General features: G+C 41.2%; 1 protein-coding gene across 1 annotated transcript in view; it reads right to left on the bottom strand.

Moving 5' to 3' along the window:
* Positions 1 to 423: 423 nt before the first annotated feature.
* The window catches only part of rnf152 (ring finger protein 152), a 64765-nt gene continuing 51141 nt past the window's right edge, over positions 424 to 14047 (bottom strand). The window contains exon 3 of the mRNA XM_083935942.1: positions 424 to 7777. Within this exon, the coding sequence (XP_083792068.1) occupies positions 6952 to 7596 (645 nt within the window). The 5' untranslated portion in view covers positions 7597 to 7777 and the 3' untranslated portion in view covers positions 424 to 6951. The remainder of the gene's footprint in view (positions 7778 to 14047) is intronic.

The raw sequence follows: 14047 nt of genomic DNA, 5'->3' as shown, positions 1-14047 counted from the left end.
TTGGTCCCTGGAGAGCGTTAATTACCTCCCTGACACTATATCAATAAATATTTGAGGAGAGAAGAGGTTCCTGAGGGTAAATAAAGAGAGCCTGCTTTCCACCAAGTTCACTCAACCATGAAATATGGGACTACAATGAATAAAGCAGCAAGGAATCTTTTATGGAGTCTATTTCTTTAAAAAAAAAAAAAAACATTTAAGCCGTTACCTGTGTTTTTAAAGCAATAAATGTCAAGTATTTTTTTTTACAAACTGACCTTAATGTTGAAGCTGAAAAAGATCAATAATCAGGCCAAATAAAAATGCTGGAGTCCTTTGTTGTTTCAGATTCAGAGCATTTGCTTTAATAGTTCACCAAAAACAGCTGCTGCTTGCGTCGTTGGCCATCGTTGGACCCGACACAAACAGGAAACTACAACAGGAACTTCACGGCATTTTTTACAAACACACAGGCACAGAAAAGACAAGCCTCCTTTTCCTTACTACGCTGCTCTAGTCGTCATTCTGTGGAAAAAAAATGGGTGTTCAGGGCAGCTTGAAAAAAGAACAATTACAGAGGACAAGAAGGAGGTTCAAAGGCATGATATTCTCTCAAATCACATAGAAATGTCAAGTGAAAAGGTTGAATAATGACAGGAACAGACCTTTATGTTAATGATCAAGCAGTTTAAGAATATTCTGTCTCATCCTAAGTGATATTTTACTGGAGAATGTTTAATTTAAAAAGGGCAAAATATGAAAGCTGTGCAGCCAAAAGTACACGCCCTTGTTTTTTGTGCACAACAGCATTTTACAGTGCTTGATGGGATTTTACCGCCTTCAAATCAATATTCTCATATATCAGCAGTGTAGACACTATAAGAGTGGCAAAAAAGGTGCATTTGTTTCTCCATCCCCCTCCGTTGCATCACGTGCCTCTTTCATGATGGATTGGCAGAGGGAAAAGACTACAGACAGGTTCATTTATCAAGAATGGAGTGAACCCAGTGAGTGGATAATCAGTAAGAGCATGTTAGTGCTGTTAATACTGGTTTGTGCGTTTTTTCCTGACAAAGAAATATCTAATTCTACTCTACATTCCTATTTAATTTCTAAAGAATTCCTGGAACAAACGCAACTGTATTTTTCTATTTCTTGTTTAAGTTGTGACAGACGATATTTGCAGAGTTTTAGTTACTTCTTTAGCCAGGAAAATGGCCCAGTTGTTGCGGGCAACACATTCTCACTCCCAACGTTATCACTGACTGATGCTTGGTCAGGACCCCTGGACGTCACAGGACATTTTTCTACAACATGTAGGGTATGGGGAGATTTTGGTATAGGAGGATTTAAGTTGAGGGAAAAGGTTGAGGTTAGGGTTAAAATCAAGCCCCCACCAACCGACCTCCTGGTTGATCCAGTAAGGAAGTACCAAAAACTGCAGTTCTCTGAGTGTCCAGTAGGGGCAGGTTTCATAACAGAGCAGTTTGTCATTGACCCCCATGTTAAACAGGCCGTTTTCACAGCATCATTAAACCTGTTTAAGGCCTGGTACAATAAACATTCTAGTGTTTATGTTTAGGTCATATCTCCATGACAACCCTGAGGGGGCAGAGATTATTTTACCAAAACTTTACCAGGCTAGTTTTATTTTATTATATATTATTAATAATTAGGGGCGTGGCCTCTTGAGTGACAGCTAGCCTCTGCCCCTCACTTCTCCTCGGAGGTAAACGTCAGCCAGATGGAAGTATCACCGTTGCACCAAAATCACATACATGCCCTTTTTTAGTAAGAGGAAATGAGGCGGAGTCAAAGTCTGACAAGATGGCGACTCCCGTAGGTGAGGATGATTGGATCAAGTTGAGAGGACTGGCCCCGACGGGTACGCTATCTCCATTTTTTATACAGACTATGGTTAAAATAAGTATCATAACTTAGGTCTGTGATGTTAGTTAAGTACTTCATGTAGTAAGCTAACTTGGGTACATTAATAAGTTGACTTTGACACTGAACAAGACCAGCAGTCTCCTTAGGTGAAAGTTCTGTTTGTTTGACCTGTCCATCCACCCCAACCTCCTCGCTACACAGACTATGGCGCTCTAGATATACTACGTTGTCTCGCAGTGTGTCTCATACCGAAGCCAAAGTGTGCCTTGTGCGTCAGGATCAGACGCTGAGGGCCACTGACCAAGCTGCCATATTTGAGATGGGAGTGAGAATCAGGCCCCCCAGGAAGTCCAACAGGCTTTGAAGCCAATTTCACAGAGTGGCTAAACAGTGGAATTGTAACTATAAGCTCCATCACATGATGCCCTCAGACCCAAATGGACTTTATACCATTGACTTACATGGAGATAAGAGACCTCACATTAATATCAGATTGAGCCTGTGAATGTTCTCATTTGTCAAGGTCATTGTTATCCCCAAATAAATTTAATTCAAAAGCAACTGGACTTGGTTATTTGTCTAGGAAGACGTTTCACCTCTCATCCAAGAGGCTTCATCAGTTGACCAGGGCCAGTCCCAGCCCTGTCAGATGCGTAACTTAACTAATGAAGCCGCTTGGATGAGAGGTGAAACGTCTATCAAGACAAACAACCAAGTTCAATATCAAAATGTGATTAAGTCAGTTCAATAAAATTTTTAAACTGCTCGGCTCCATGGGCCACACAACACGGAAGCAGTGTCGATCAGCCAGGAAAATTAAACTTTCTTTACTTCATGCTCCGCTGAGCAGCTTTCATAGGAATGATCGGGGCTCCACTTCGAAGGCTGTATCTCGTTCTCTTTATACATCTGCAGTAGGTTGATGAGGGAGACATCTTGTGAACTGTAGCCCAAGAGTCGATATTGAAGCTTTATGTACATAAATCTCTTAGCAACCCAATCTGGGTCGGTCATAGAGGTCATTTTGAAAAATGCCTGCGAGCAAAACGCGGCTTAAGCACCAAAAAAAAAAGTGAGAAATGTAGAAGATTGTTGTGGTGTGAGCATAGATCCAATTCTGTACTCACAGATCCAGCAGGATAATATCTTCATGCAATGTCAATTTAAGTGTGAAAATGTGGATTAAACATGAGTGATGATCACTGAGTGAACAGCTATGAAGCCAACCGGCTTATATTTGCTCAACAGAATTGATCATGCTTTGAGCCAAAGTGTCAAAGTTCCAGGCTAAAACTGTACAACCATGAGTTGATGAAGACTTATATAATGGTAAAATCCCATGATTATGAACAGATAAAACAGCATCCTTCCACTTTTATGACTTCCTCTATTCTTCAATTCAATTCATCCCCGTGGAAAGAATTGTGACAATGCAACAAAGATTATATATCGCTTAGTGGTACTTTCTAATAAGGCATACATATACAAATTTTATTTGTAATAAAATGCTTTATAGATCAGTCATAACAGATTAATGATGGATGGAATATTTAAAAGTGTGATTGAGAAGATACACCACACTGTAAAAACATGAACTGTAAAAAAAAAAGTAAAACGACTGGCAGCTAATTTTCCAGATGGATACCGTGAAATTACAGTAAATAACCATATTAAATTACAGTATATGTAATGCTATTTTATTTTACTTCAACTTTAAAATGTGCTCTGATTTTTTACAGTTTATTAAATGTATTTCTGTGATATGGTTATTTACTGTAATTTCACGGTATCCGTCTGGAAAATTAGCTGCCAGTTGGTTTACAGGTTTTTTTTTACAGATTTTTTTACAGTGCACACATGAAAGCTGTCCCTTTAAATGGTGCGCTACTGATTTATAAAGCATTAAAGCCATTTTTAGAAAAAATAAACCCAGTATATAGTATGCCCTATTACTGAAACTAATGGCCTTCATCAACCCAAAAAGGATTTATGCACTTCTTTTATTCTCAGCTAGGATTTCCTTTATATCCGAGTTATCTCGAGAAAACCATTTCAACCTCATAGGGTTGAGAAATTAACAGAATTACAGAGCGCCATGTGTTCTGAAACTACAAATATTTCAACTTTCAGCTATAAGCTGCGCCGCACTTCAAAAACGACTTTTTTGTACAGTCTCATAGCAACAGCAGGAGCTACAAAAACCAGCGAGTGTGTCCCACGTGAACCATTTCAGCTGCACTTAACTGCATCTGCAACAGTTGCCCTTTGTATTCCCAACTGCTTACATAACAGAATATTCCTGTGCAAAGAAGCCTTGGGCTGCAAAATGGCTGAAGTCGGATTCTTATTCAGACCATTTAATTCTGATTTAAATTTCCTAAGTCTTTCTTTTTGCTTTGGTGAAGGAGGGTGAAATTATGCGGATTTGTAATGGTATGGGAAGTCAGAATCAAACGAAAGTTAAAATTCAGCTATCTTAAATAAGTGTTGGTATTATTTTTAAGTGATCAAGTGAATATATCATTTATATATGACATTTCAGTATATAATTCTTTATATACTAAACTAAACTTTGTGCCCCTACATCATGCCAACTGAGTGCCCTGAAGTTTACTGGATAACATGTCCCTTACCCCAAATCTTAATACCAGCCAAGTAAAACATGTCAATAAAAGTAATCAGATAAAGACAAGGAAAATACAATCATTCTGTACATCACAAGGCTTGCTGTACAAAAAGAGTTCACCCTGTTTTGTGTGCTGTACACGCCGTTCTTTTAACTATACAGTAAACAGACAAATTGCTTGCCTCAACATATAAAAGTGAAACAAAAAAATCTCTGCCAATGCGAGAGATATTCAAAAGCAGATAAATCAATACAGCCATCAGTAATTGGAGCCCTGCCCGCCTACTCCTGACCCGTTACTGACCCGTTCCTCACGCGCATAAAAAAAACACACCATCGCACCTCTTGCCCATTTCCACCATTTTTTTTCTAAATGAAGAGAAGGTATTAAGATGAAGGGAGTCAATAGTGTGTGGGCTGCCGGTGAAGACCTAAAAGTCAAAGCTGGAGGATGATGGTTGGTGGTCTGCAGGTTGGGGTGAAAAGTGAATGGACAGTTAACAAATCGATGAAACATAACACCCTAAGCAGTCGTGGGAAAACATGCTGCAAAAGAGTAATAAAGAAGAAAAATAATAGAAAAAAGAATGTTGCCTTGAAAGTCTAATTTTTGCATTATATTTATGTACAGAAATAGGTTGACATTATGCTTATTGGCTTCCTTCCACGGAGATCAGTACCACTTTCATATAGACTAAAGAGCTATAGCCAGGAAGCTATTAGATTAGACTAGCTTGGCGTAAAGCCTGGAAGTAGGAGGAAATGGCTAGCCTTGCTCTCATCAAAGTTAGGGGAGTTAAACTCACGTAACTTCCCATAAACTCGCCTGGAATAGGGGAAACAGCTAGCTCTCTTCAAAGCTAACACCTCATCAAACCCAGAAGCTCACAAATTACACATTTTAATTTTTGTACGGAGTAAACAAAAAAGATAAAACAAGTTAGTTAATTCCGTACAAAAATATAAAGTTATGGTTGTATGAAATTACATGCTGTAAGTCATGTAGCATTTAGCTAGTAACTCGCAGAGGGGAAAACAGCTAGCTTCGTTAAAAAACATGTCAGCAAACACCATGTAGCACCTATCACAGCATTACATTCTATTTGTGTACAGATTAAACAAACAAGATATGTGTTAATTAGCTTTAGAGGTGCTAATAAAGGGAGCCAGGCTTAATGTTCCCCCTGCTTCCAGTTTTCTGGCTCTAGAACTGTAATAGCGCACAGACATGAGAGTGCTATCGATCTTCTCATAACTCTCATAACAGAATGTGACATAAAGTGAATTACTTAAAATGATGTCAAATTATTCCTAAAGGTCTCCAAGAATTTTGAGCAATTTCTTTGTTTACATTTTTGGCGGCTAGCATCCTAGTAAAATGCCGCACAACCTTTTCCCACCATATTCAAAATAAGACAGCAACTGTTGATCATTTTCATTACCAATAAATGAATTATTTATTCAATTATTGACAGAAAATATTGACCATAGCAAGTTTTAAGAGCCTCAGTGACGTCTTCAGATTAGGTGATATGGATAATGGATTTACAATGACATAAAGCAAGCTGAAAAAAGCAAATGTTTGTCATTTTTTTCTTGATAAACAACTGGTAATTTATTTACCCACCAATCTCTGCCTTGCCTTGTTGCTTCAGCACTCAAGAGTTAATAGCAACTCACCCATGTTTAGGCTATGATATGCTGGCTTGAATGAACAATACAATCCATGTTTTGTCTTCTTTTTTTTGGACAAGCAATCCCTTTACCAACTACATAGAGCCATCGCGGCAACAGTTTGTTCTGAACAGAAACAGGTTGTATGAAAAGAAAAGTTGTTTATTTTTGGGTGTCCCGGATGATTCAGACAGGGCCAGACATGGATCCTGCACAGTTAATTCCTTCATAATCAGAGGACGAGAGAGCAGCCAAGTCCAACCTCTTTGTACTGCAGCACCAGCTGGAAACACCATACTTGAAACCTACACTCAGCTAAACAACACTATGTACTTCTACAAACCACAGACTAAACAGGCAATCCAACAACGGCTGTGAGCATGATTGAGTGTCAGATCGGCCCCTGGCCAAAAACAAATGAGCTGGCCAAAGACATTTCTGAAGTAATCCCCACAGCGCACTCTCAGAAAAATAAACGGACAGGCAGGAAAGGGACGGGCGTTTCTAGAGGAAAGTGAAGGTTTGAATCTATATTTCCATTTCAATTTCAGCCTTCCAAATAAAATAAAAAATTGGACACAATGGTAGACCATTCATGGCTCTCCTCCCTTCCCTCTTCTTCATCCACTCCTCCCTATACGGCTATGTATTTCCCTGGGATGCCCATGATGTGAGTTTAGTCCCCTCTCCTCAGCAGGGTCCCGTCCTGAGGAAAGGCAGGGCCAGTGGGGGGAGTCCAGGGAGGGGGTTCGCAGCAGTCCAAGCAGCCTCCCCCTCCGCCCTCAGCCGCAGGAGATGACAGTGAAGCGTTTGGAGATGCAGGACATGTTGTGCAGCACGATGCCCAAGAGGAAGAGCAGCACGCACGCCACCAGGATAACTGTGCACACGCCGGACCATGTGGAGCCCTTCCCTCCACCTCCCACCGGGCCAGTAACTCTCCTCTCCCCCTCGCCTCCCTCTAGCCCCACCCCAACACCCTCCAGACCCATAGCCAGGCCCAGAGGCTGCTGTTCGGGCACCGTCACCACTGTCACCCCCTTCTGCTGGCCGCCAGGCAGGAAACGACAACCCAGCTCCCCTGGCAGGCCGAGCGCCCGCTCCTTGGAGATGGGCAGTGGCAGCATGTAGCAGCCGTTGCTGGGGAGGCGAATGAAGACGGGCGTGTGCTCAGACGCATGAGGGATGGCGATGACGGTGATGATGTCCGGGTCATCCGGGAGCTGGGAGACGGAAAGGCCTGGGGGGAGCTTGGTGACGCCACGGCACCAGGGACAGCGGATTTCCTTCTGGCTGCTGCGCATCTGGGTCAAACAAACCGAGCAGCACGTGTGTCTGCAATCGAGGAGTTTGGGCCGCCGACGGGGGCTGTAGTAGTTAAAGCAGATCTGGCACTCCAGTATGGAATCTTGGGAAAGAGTCTCCATTATTTTTTAAAGATGGCTAGGCAGTCCCTTAATATATTCACAGGCAGACAACAGCGGTTATTTTAGAGATGGTACGTCAAACAGGTTTAGAAGAAAGATGAACTCCAAGTGAAGCTAAAAGAGCACTCCGTCCACTAAGGTCCACAACTTCACAGTGACATCACAGCTCTTGGTCCTCCATCTGCAACAGAAGAGAGGAGGAAGCATTGTTGAGACCATGAAGGGCAACAGTAAAAACAACTTGTGTTGATACATCCAAGAAAGGACATTTAAAATGCTTTGATGAAATCAGTGTTGACATGCACAATGTTTATGGGAATTTATATGGAAAACGGAAATCAAAGCATTTGTCAGACGTTTAGCCAGCTAATCAAAAGGAAAAGCTGAATCCCTCTGAGCTAATCAGGTCCACTCTAAAGTCACAAATACATTTTCTTTTACATTTTGTATTAATCAGATGTGCAATAAAGACAAGAAGTGCATCTGCACAGTTCAACAGTTCAACTTGTCAATATTACTATTCTTATTCTGGCACCACATGTGAGTTGCAGATTATTTGTATCAGTACTGCCCCTATAAACATTACCAAAATAATCATAATATTAAAAGGTGTAAGAAAATATGGATACACTTATTAGTATTGTGATATTATGTTTTTTGATACTGTCTCGATTAGCTCAAAAACAATGTTTCAATTTTTAATTAACCCCCCAAAGACCCACAGGGGACATCACTTTCAGTAAGAGGCTGTACTGTGCTCCAGAGTGAAGATAGATAGCATCTTATAAAGCTAGATGACCTTTTGGGGGGTTCCCTTTACCTCTTACTTCAAGATATCTGAATGAACTTGGGTTCTATGGGTACCCACAAGTCCTACAGACATGCCTGCTTTATGCTAACCCCATGCAGTTGTTAGCAAAAAGTATTTTCTGCATGTAGTATGAATGTGTCATTCTAAAAATGGTGTATTTGTTGGTGTGTTTGCTGTCACCAGAAAAAAAAAGTGGTGAAATATGTACTGCTATGTGTACATTTCATTGACTAAATATGTGCTAGAAAACCTTCATCTTTAGTTCAGAATCAGCTACTTATGAAAGGTAACCCGGAGCAACTTCCTTCTCATTCATCCCCACAGCTCCACAGCACTTTACACAGTCGGACGCTCAGCTTCTACTAACTTCAATGGGGAAGCGTAGAGCGGGTTGTTCCACTGCAGCCAAACTAGACGCTCATTGGATAAATGCTGGGCTTTGTCCCGCCCATCGGACGCTCAGAGTCTCTGGGGGTCTATGGGACAGTGGGCTGGCCCGAACGCTCGGCTTCTGCATGATGATTGGATGAGCTGTCTGAGGCGGAATCCTTTTTTGATTGACAGCTAAATTAGCGAAACAGCGATCTTGAAGAATAAACATCCAGCGGAGCATTTTCCAAGTTTTTCATTCCGTTGGTCAAAACTGTAATCATAACCCTCACCACTACAGTACATGCACAACTTTAACCACTTTTCCAAAGCTACTTTTCTTCTCTAAAGGTGTAGGACTCCAACTCAGTCAAGTACTCTCTGCACAAAAATGCATGCTCAAACTAAATATGATGGGTTGAAAATGTGATACTACAGTTGTGTGTTTTATTGATGTACATTCAAAAACATTTGTAAGCATGTGCAAGTATCAGTGGGACACATGCACAAATCAGAGCTCAGCAGCCTCCTCTATTATTTGAAAATATTAAGCAAAAATGAGAAGTGTGCACAAACTCTAACTTGCAAACATATTGGTCCTCAAACACTTTTGAAACATCCCAACCATTTGATTCCCCTGTTTGAGGAGCATACAGCAGCTAAACAATTTATTTCGACTGATGGACTCATTATTGAGCACACATTGTATGAGTCACCAGCTGAGCCCATGAGACCCTTGTCCTCAGTATCTGTGTTAAGTATGGCTAATTCTTTTAACGGTTTTCTTCAGGCCACAGACTCCATAAACAATTTCTTACTCCTCCTACTCCTCTTGCATAATCACATCTACCGTGGTAATCCAAGGGGAAGCGGTGATAGTTTTCTTTTACAGATGATTAAACCCTGTCAAAATAGCACCAAGGAACCAATGAATACCAAACAGGGCCCTTCCGACTTTTCCCTTTTATTTTTTTTGCCCAAGTGGGAAAACTGCTGAGGAGGGAAGATTACTAGATTTCTGTTTTTTTCTCCAGGCACGACTGTGGGTAGACAGCGAGAGTGAAGAGTGACACAGATTGAGGGCGAGAAAAGTGGTGATAGAAATAGAAAAAAGGTGACCACCGATAGCCCTGCTACATCTTACATCTCAGTCCTTTATCAGAAACAAGATCTGAGCCAATTAAACTCATCACGGTGCCCTGTGGGGACACCGATGTGGCCATGACAGATAAGAGTGAGCTCACACCAGGCGTGCTCAGTGGAGTTGTTTATTCAGTCTTTTAGTTTGGTTCTTTTGGACAAGAGAGGATGATCAGATTCGACCTTGGGCGATGGTGAAAAACTGCAACAAGACAAGGATTTGAAAGCATTTTGTTGAACTGGAATCCCATATACAATGTGCTTATCACAACCAGAGTCCTTTTGAAAGCATTTTATGGATTTGATTCATCAATATCCACGAGACCCAGACGTCACTGCAGCAGACTAAACAAAAGTAGTCAAGATGCCCTTGTTTGCAGCCACGTCCTCCAGCTCCTTCCGGGGGAAACTAAAGCATCCCAGGCCACATGACATGTATTAAATCCCTCTAGTGTGTTCTGGGTCTGTCCTGGGATTTCCACCAGGTGGCCCTGACCAGGACACCTCCTTAGTAAGCGTCCAGGAGGCGTCTTGATCAGAACTCCACTTCTTTCAGATGAAAGAACCAGCAGCTCAACTCCGAACTCTTTCCAAACTCCTTTGAAACGATCACTAATTCGATTTAAGGTTAATTTTTAGGGATGCACCTCTGTGTTTCACTAGATGCTGAGCTTATTGAGGAATACACAGACCCCCAGATCGCCACCATCTGGAATAGATCAGGAAATGCACATGTGGAAGGTCAGACTGAGCAAGCCTCAAGCCCTGCTGAATGGAGCTGGATAAGATATGATAGAACAAAGTATTCTCATGAACAGGTTCGTAGGATATCTTACGAAACTGTGAACAAAAGTTGGTCGAAAGACAGTGACGTATGGGAAGTGGTCTGTGACAACAAGGCACCGAGACTACCATTATGTGACCGCTTTTAGTCTACAAAAGGTGACGGTTTGGGTTAGACATGAAAACCACTTGGTTAGGATTAGAAAAAGGGTTGTGGTTTGTACGTCTAGGACATGGGAAACGAACCTTCTTTGCCTTATTTTTCACATTGATGCACCTACTTGTATAGTTTAGTAGCATGCATAGAGTTTTTGTCTTGTTTGGCCAACCAAACTGTGGTCATCAGCATCGTCTGCTTCAGCTTCGTGTACAACTCCATCCTTTGCCCTCAGCAGCAGCAGCACCAACTAGCCCTCCCCAGAGGAAAAGTAGCCAGAGTACGGAGGTCCAGACCCTCCGCCCTTTCCGCCTCCTCACTCTGCTGACATAGTTTCTCCACAACGTAAGCAAAGTCAAAGTCGAGGGAAAAAGTGCAAAAGAATCCAGGCAGCTTTATGGAGAAGTGAGGAGAGAGGCATACGGGCACACAGGAGAGGGAAGCAGAGAAAAGGAAGCTGCCCTTGAGGGGGCGAGACAGCCCAGGGTATTACTGAATCCTTTTCCCAAAGATAAGGATTAGCTTTGATCTGACATAAATGCTTTGTGGCTCAATATTCCCATACACCCAGTCGCTGTCTTTCTTGCCTTCCTCCTTCCCTTCCTTCTTCCCTTCTGACTGCAAAGCTTTTCCTCTGCTGCTTTACATCAATTCTTCATACTTTTCACCGCATAATTTCTTTTCCTCTCCTCCCTCCCTCAATCATATCCTTTCCACGACTACCTTTTCACTCTTTTTTATAGAGTCAAGCACTAGAATGAAGCAGCACAATACAAAAACACGGATATTAACCCATACAAGCATTTTCAACATCCTAAGGTTATTTTGTTCAATGCAGAAATCCAAACACCATAAATGAAGTTGTGATGATGAGCAAATCATGGATTTTACTCAAAATGAGCAACATAGACATGAGAAAAAAGATTATGCAAGAAAAGTTTATTATTATTCTTTTCATTATCGATTCATCTGTTGATTTCTCAATGTATTGATCCAAAAATTGTCAGGAAATAATGTCCATTTCAATTTCTCAAAGCTAGACTTTACATAAACATATTGACGTCTAGATTAATATCAAGGAAGACTGAGAAAATGTGCAAATATTTGCTCAGAAAAAGAATATATTAAATGATGAACTGATCACCAAAAAAATACTGATTTGTTGTCAGTCAATCACACTCTTTTTAGAGATCATTTTCTAGGACATTTTCAGTGTTTATTTAGCTGGTATGAATATGTTCCTCTGTCGAAGTCTGATTGAAAAGATGCACGTCTATGGCTATAACTTATCTATGAAATCATCTCTTATATGCTCAGGAATTATGACACATTTCACTTTATAAGTACCAAGTTACAATGATGATGTGGGCTGTCTCTTTCTCAAAAAGAAAGAGAGAGAAAGAATTTCGCAAAAGAGTTGTACCAAAAAGACACCAGTATCGGAAAGTCCTCCAATTGCCTAAAGATAGGCGAGTACGCAAGTCTGCATCAATCCGATATCACAAACAATTTGCTTGATGATTACGGCAGGACCTCGCCGAAAAAATCTTCCTAGTAGTTTCCCTCAGATAAAACAGGTTTTTCCAGACATCTTTTCTTCTTCACTGCTCTCAAACAGTAGACTACACAGCCTACTATTTAAATGTTAAAATGATCCTGAACGAAAATTAACCATTTCAGATGGAAATGTTATCAACTTTAGGAGCTCTGATAGCTGAGTAGTAGAGAAAATCTTAATTTTCCACGACTTTTTCTTGCAAGTGTTTTCTATTGTGTTCCAGGTTTTCCAGGACGTGTGGGAAACCTGTCTGTTAGGCAGATTCATCACAAAGTCGTGTGAAAACGGTAGTCTGTTTGCACTAATATGGGCTTAAAGATGAATCAGTGAGATCCAACCTTTTTCTTTTTCCCCTCTGTGCATCACAAACTATATGTCAGTGTCATTAAGCTGTCACATGTGAAGATTTTATTTACAGTTTTTGTTTCATTGCTTCTCTCCACTTCAACTCGGCACAGCCTGATGAGATGACACAGCAGTCACTCTCTGAATCGGGAAGAAAATAACACGTCTGCTCTCGAAGAGCTCAAAGGAGCGACCGTGGCTGCAGCTTAATATGATTTATCGGTTTAACTGAGCTGTAACCAGGGCAACGTGGCTTTCTGGCGAATGCTCAGTTTGTGACCCATTTTCTATCACACCTTAATAGAAACACAACAAAACACCTCCCTCCCGAAAAAGGTCCGGGAGCAGCTTTAAACAACAGCGTCCTGAACAAGTCGGCTGGGTTTCTTAACTGGAAGACAAATCATGTTGTAGGAAAGTTAAGGATTCGATCAGGCCTCTCTATCTGCTCTATTTTTGTAAAAGCTTGACTCTTATTCTCTAATTCTGTGAGTGTTTGTGTGGCGCCATCAGGGGAGCAGGAGAGGATGTATGACTATGTAATGATGCTGAGCGACAGAGTGGCTGCCTCCAACACCCTGGCTGTGGTCCACTGGGGAGAAACCAAACAAAACACACACACACACACACACACACACACACACACAGAAGACTGTACAGAAACACACACAATCAGCCGAGGAGAAAGTGTGTTCTAAAAATAACCGCCACAGCCAACACAAAGCACACACAGCTTCACCCAGCTCGATATAATAAACTACCTGGAAGCAGCAGGAGGCGGGTGAAGCTGCACTGTGAGGAGCAAAAACTTGTTAATCTGCAATGTAATGTCAGCAAGTTGATGATGCACAGTGTCTGTTCGTATAATGCACGTGCACGCTGGTTCATTTGAAGACATGTGTTCACATCGAGCAGAAACGTGCCTTTTCACAGTTAGGGCTCGACTGATTCCAATGAGTTTTGAGGCTGGCACTGGAATTTTAAAAGACACTGGAAATATAGACACATTAGCCAATATTTTGTTGTTTTGCAGCTAAACAAATAAAAACCCCATGATTAGAGTCATAATAACATAATATTTCGGCATCTATCAGTGTCGCTGTATATGTTTTTTCAGTATGCACCAATATGAAAACCTTTTTAAAAGAATGTATGGTGCAGAAAACAATCTTTGAGGTGATTCCATTTAAATGGTTTGCAACTGACTGATGCGTTAGATGATGATTATTAAGCTATTTATTTAAATGTAGGCTTTTTTTCCTCACTGTAATATGTTGTTTTTGTATAA

This window comes from Echiichthys vipera (genome assembly GCF_963691815.1).
Source record: "Echiichthys vipera genome assembly, chromosome: 21".
Classification (NCBI taxonomy): domain Eukaryota; kingdom Metazoa; phylum Chordata; class Actinopteri; order Perciformes; family Trachinidae; genus Echiichthys; species Echiichthys vipera.
The sequence above is the reverse complement of the archived record's forward strand: the minus strand, read 5'-3'. Positions and strand labels throughout refer to the sequence as shown.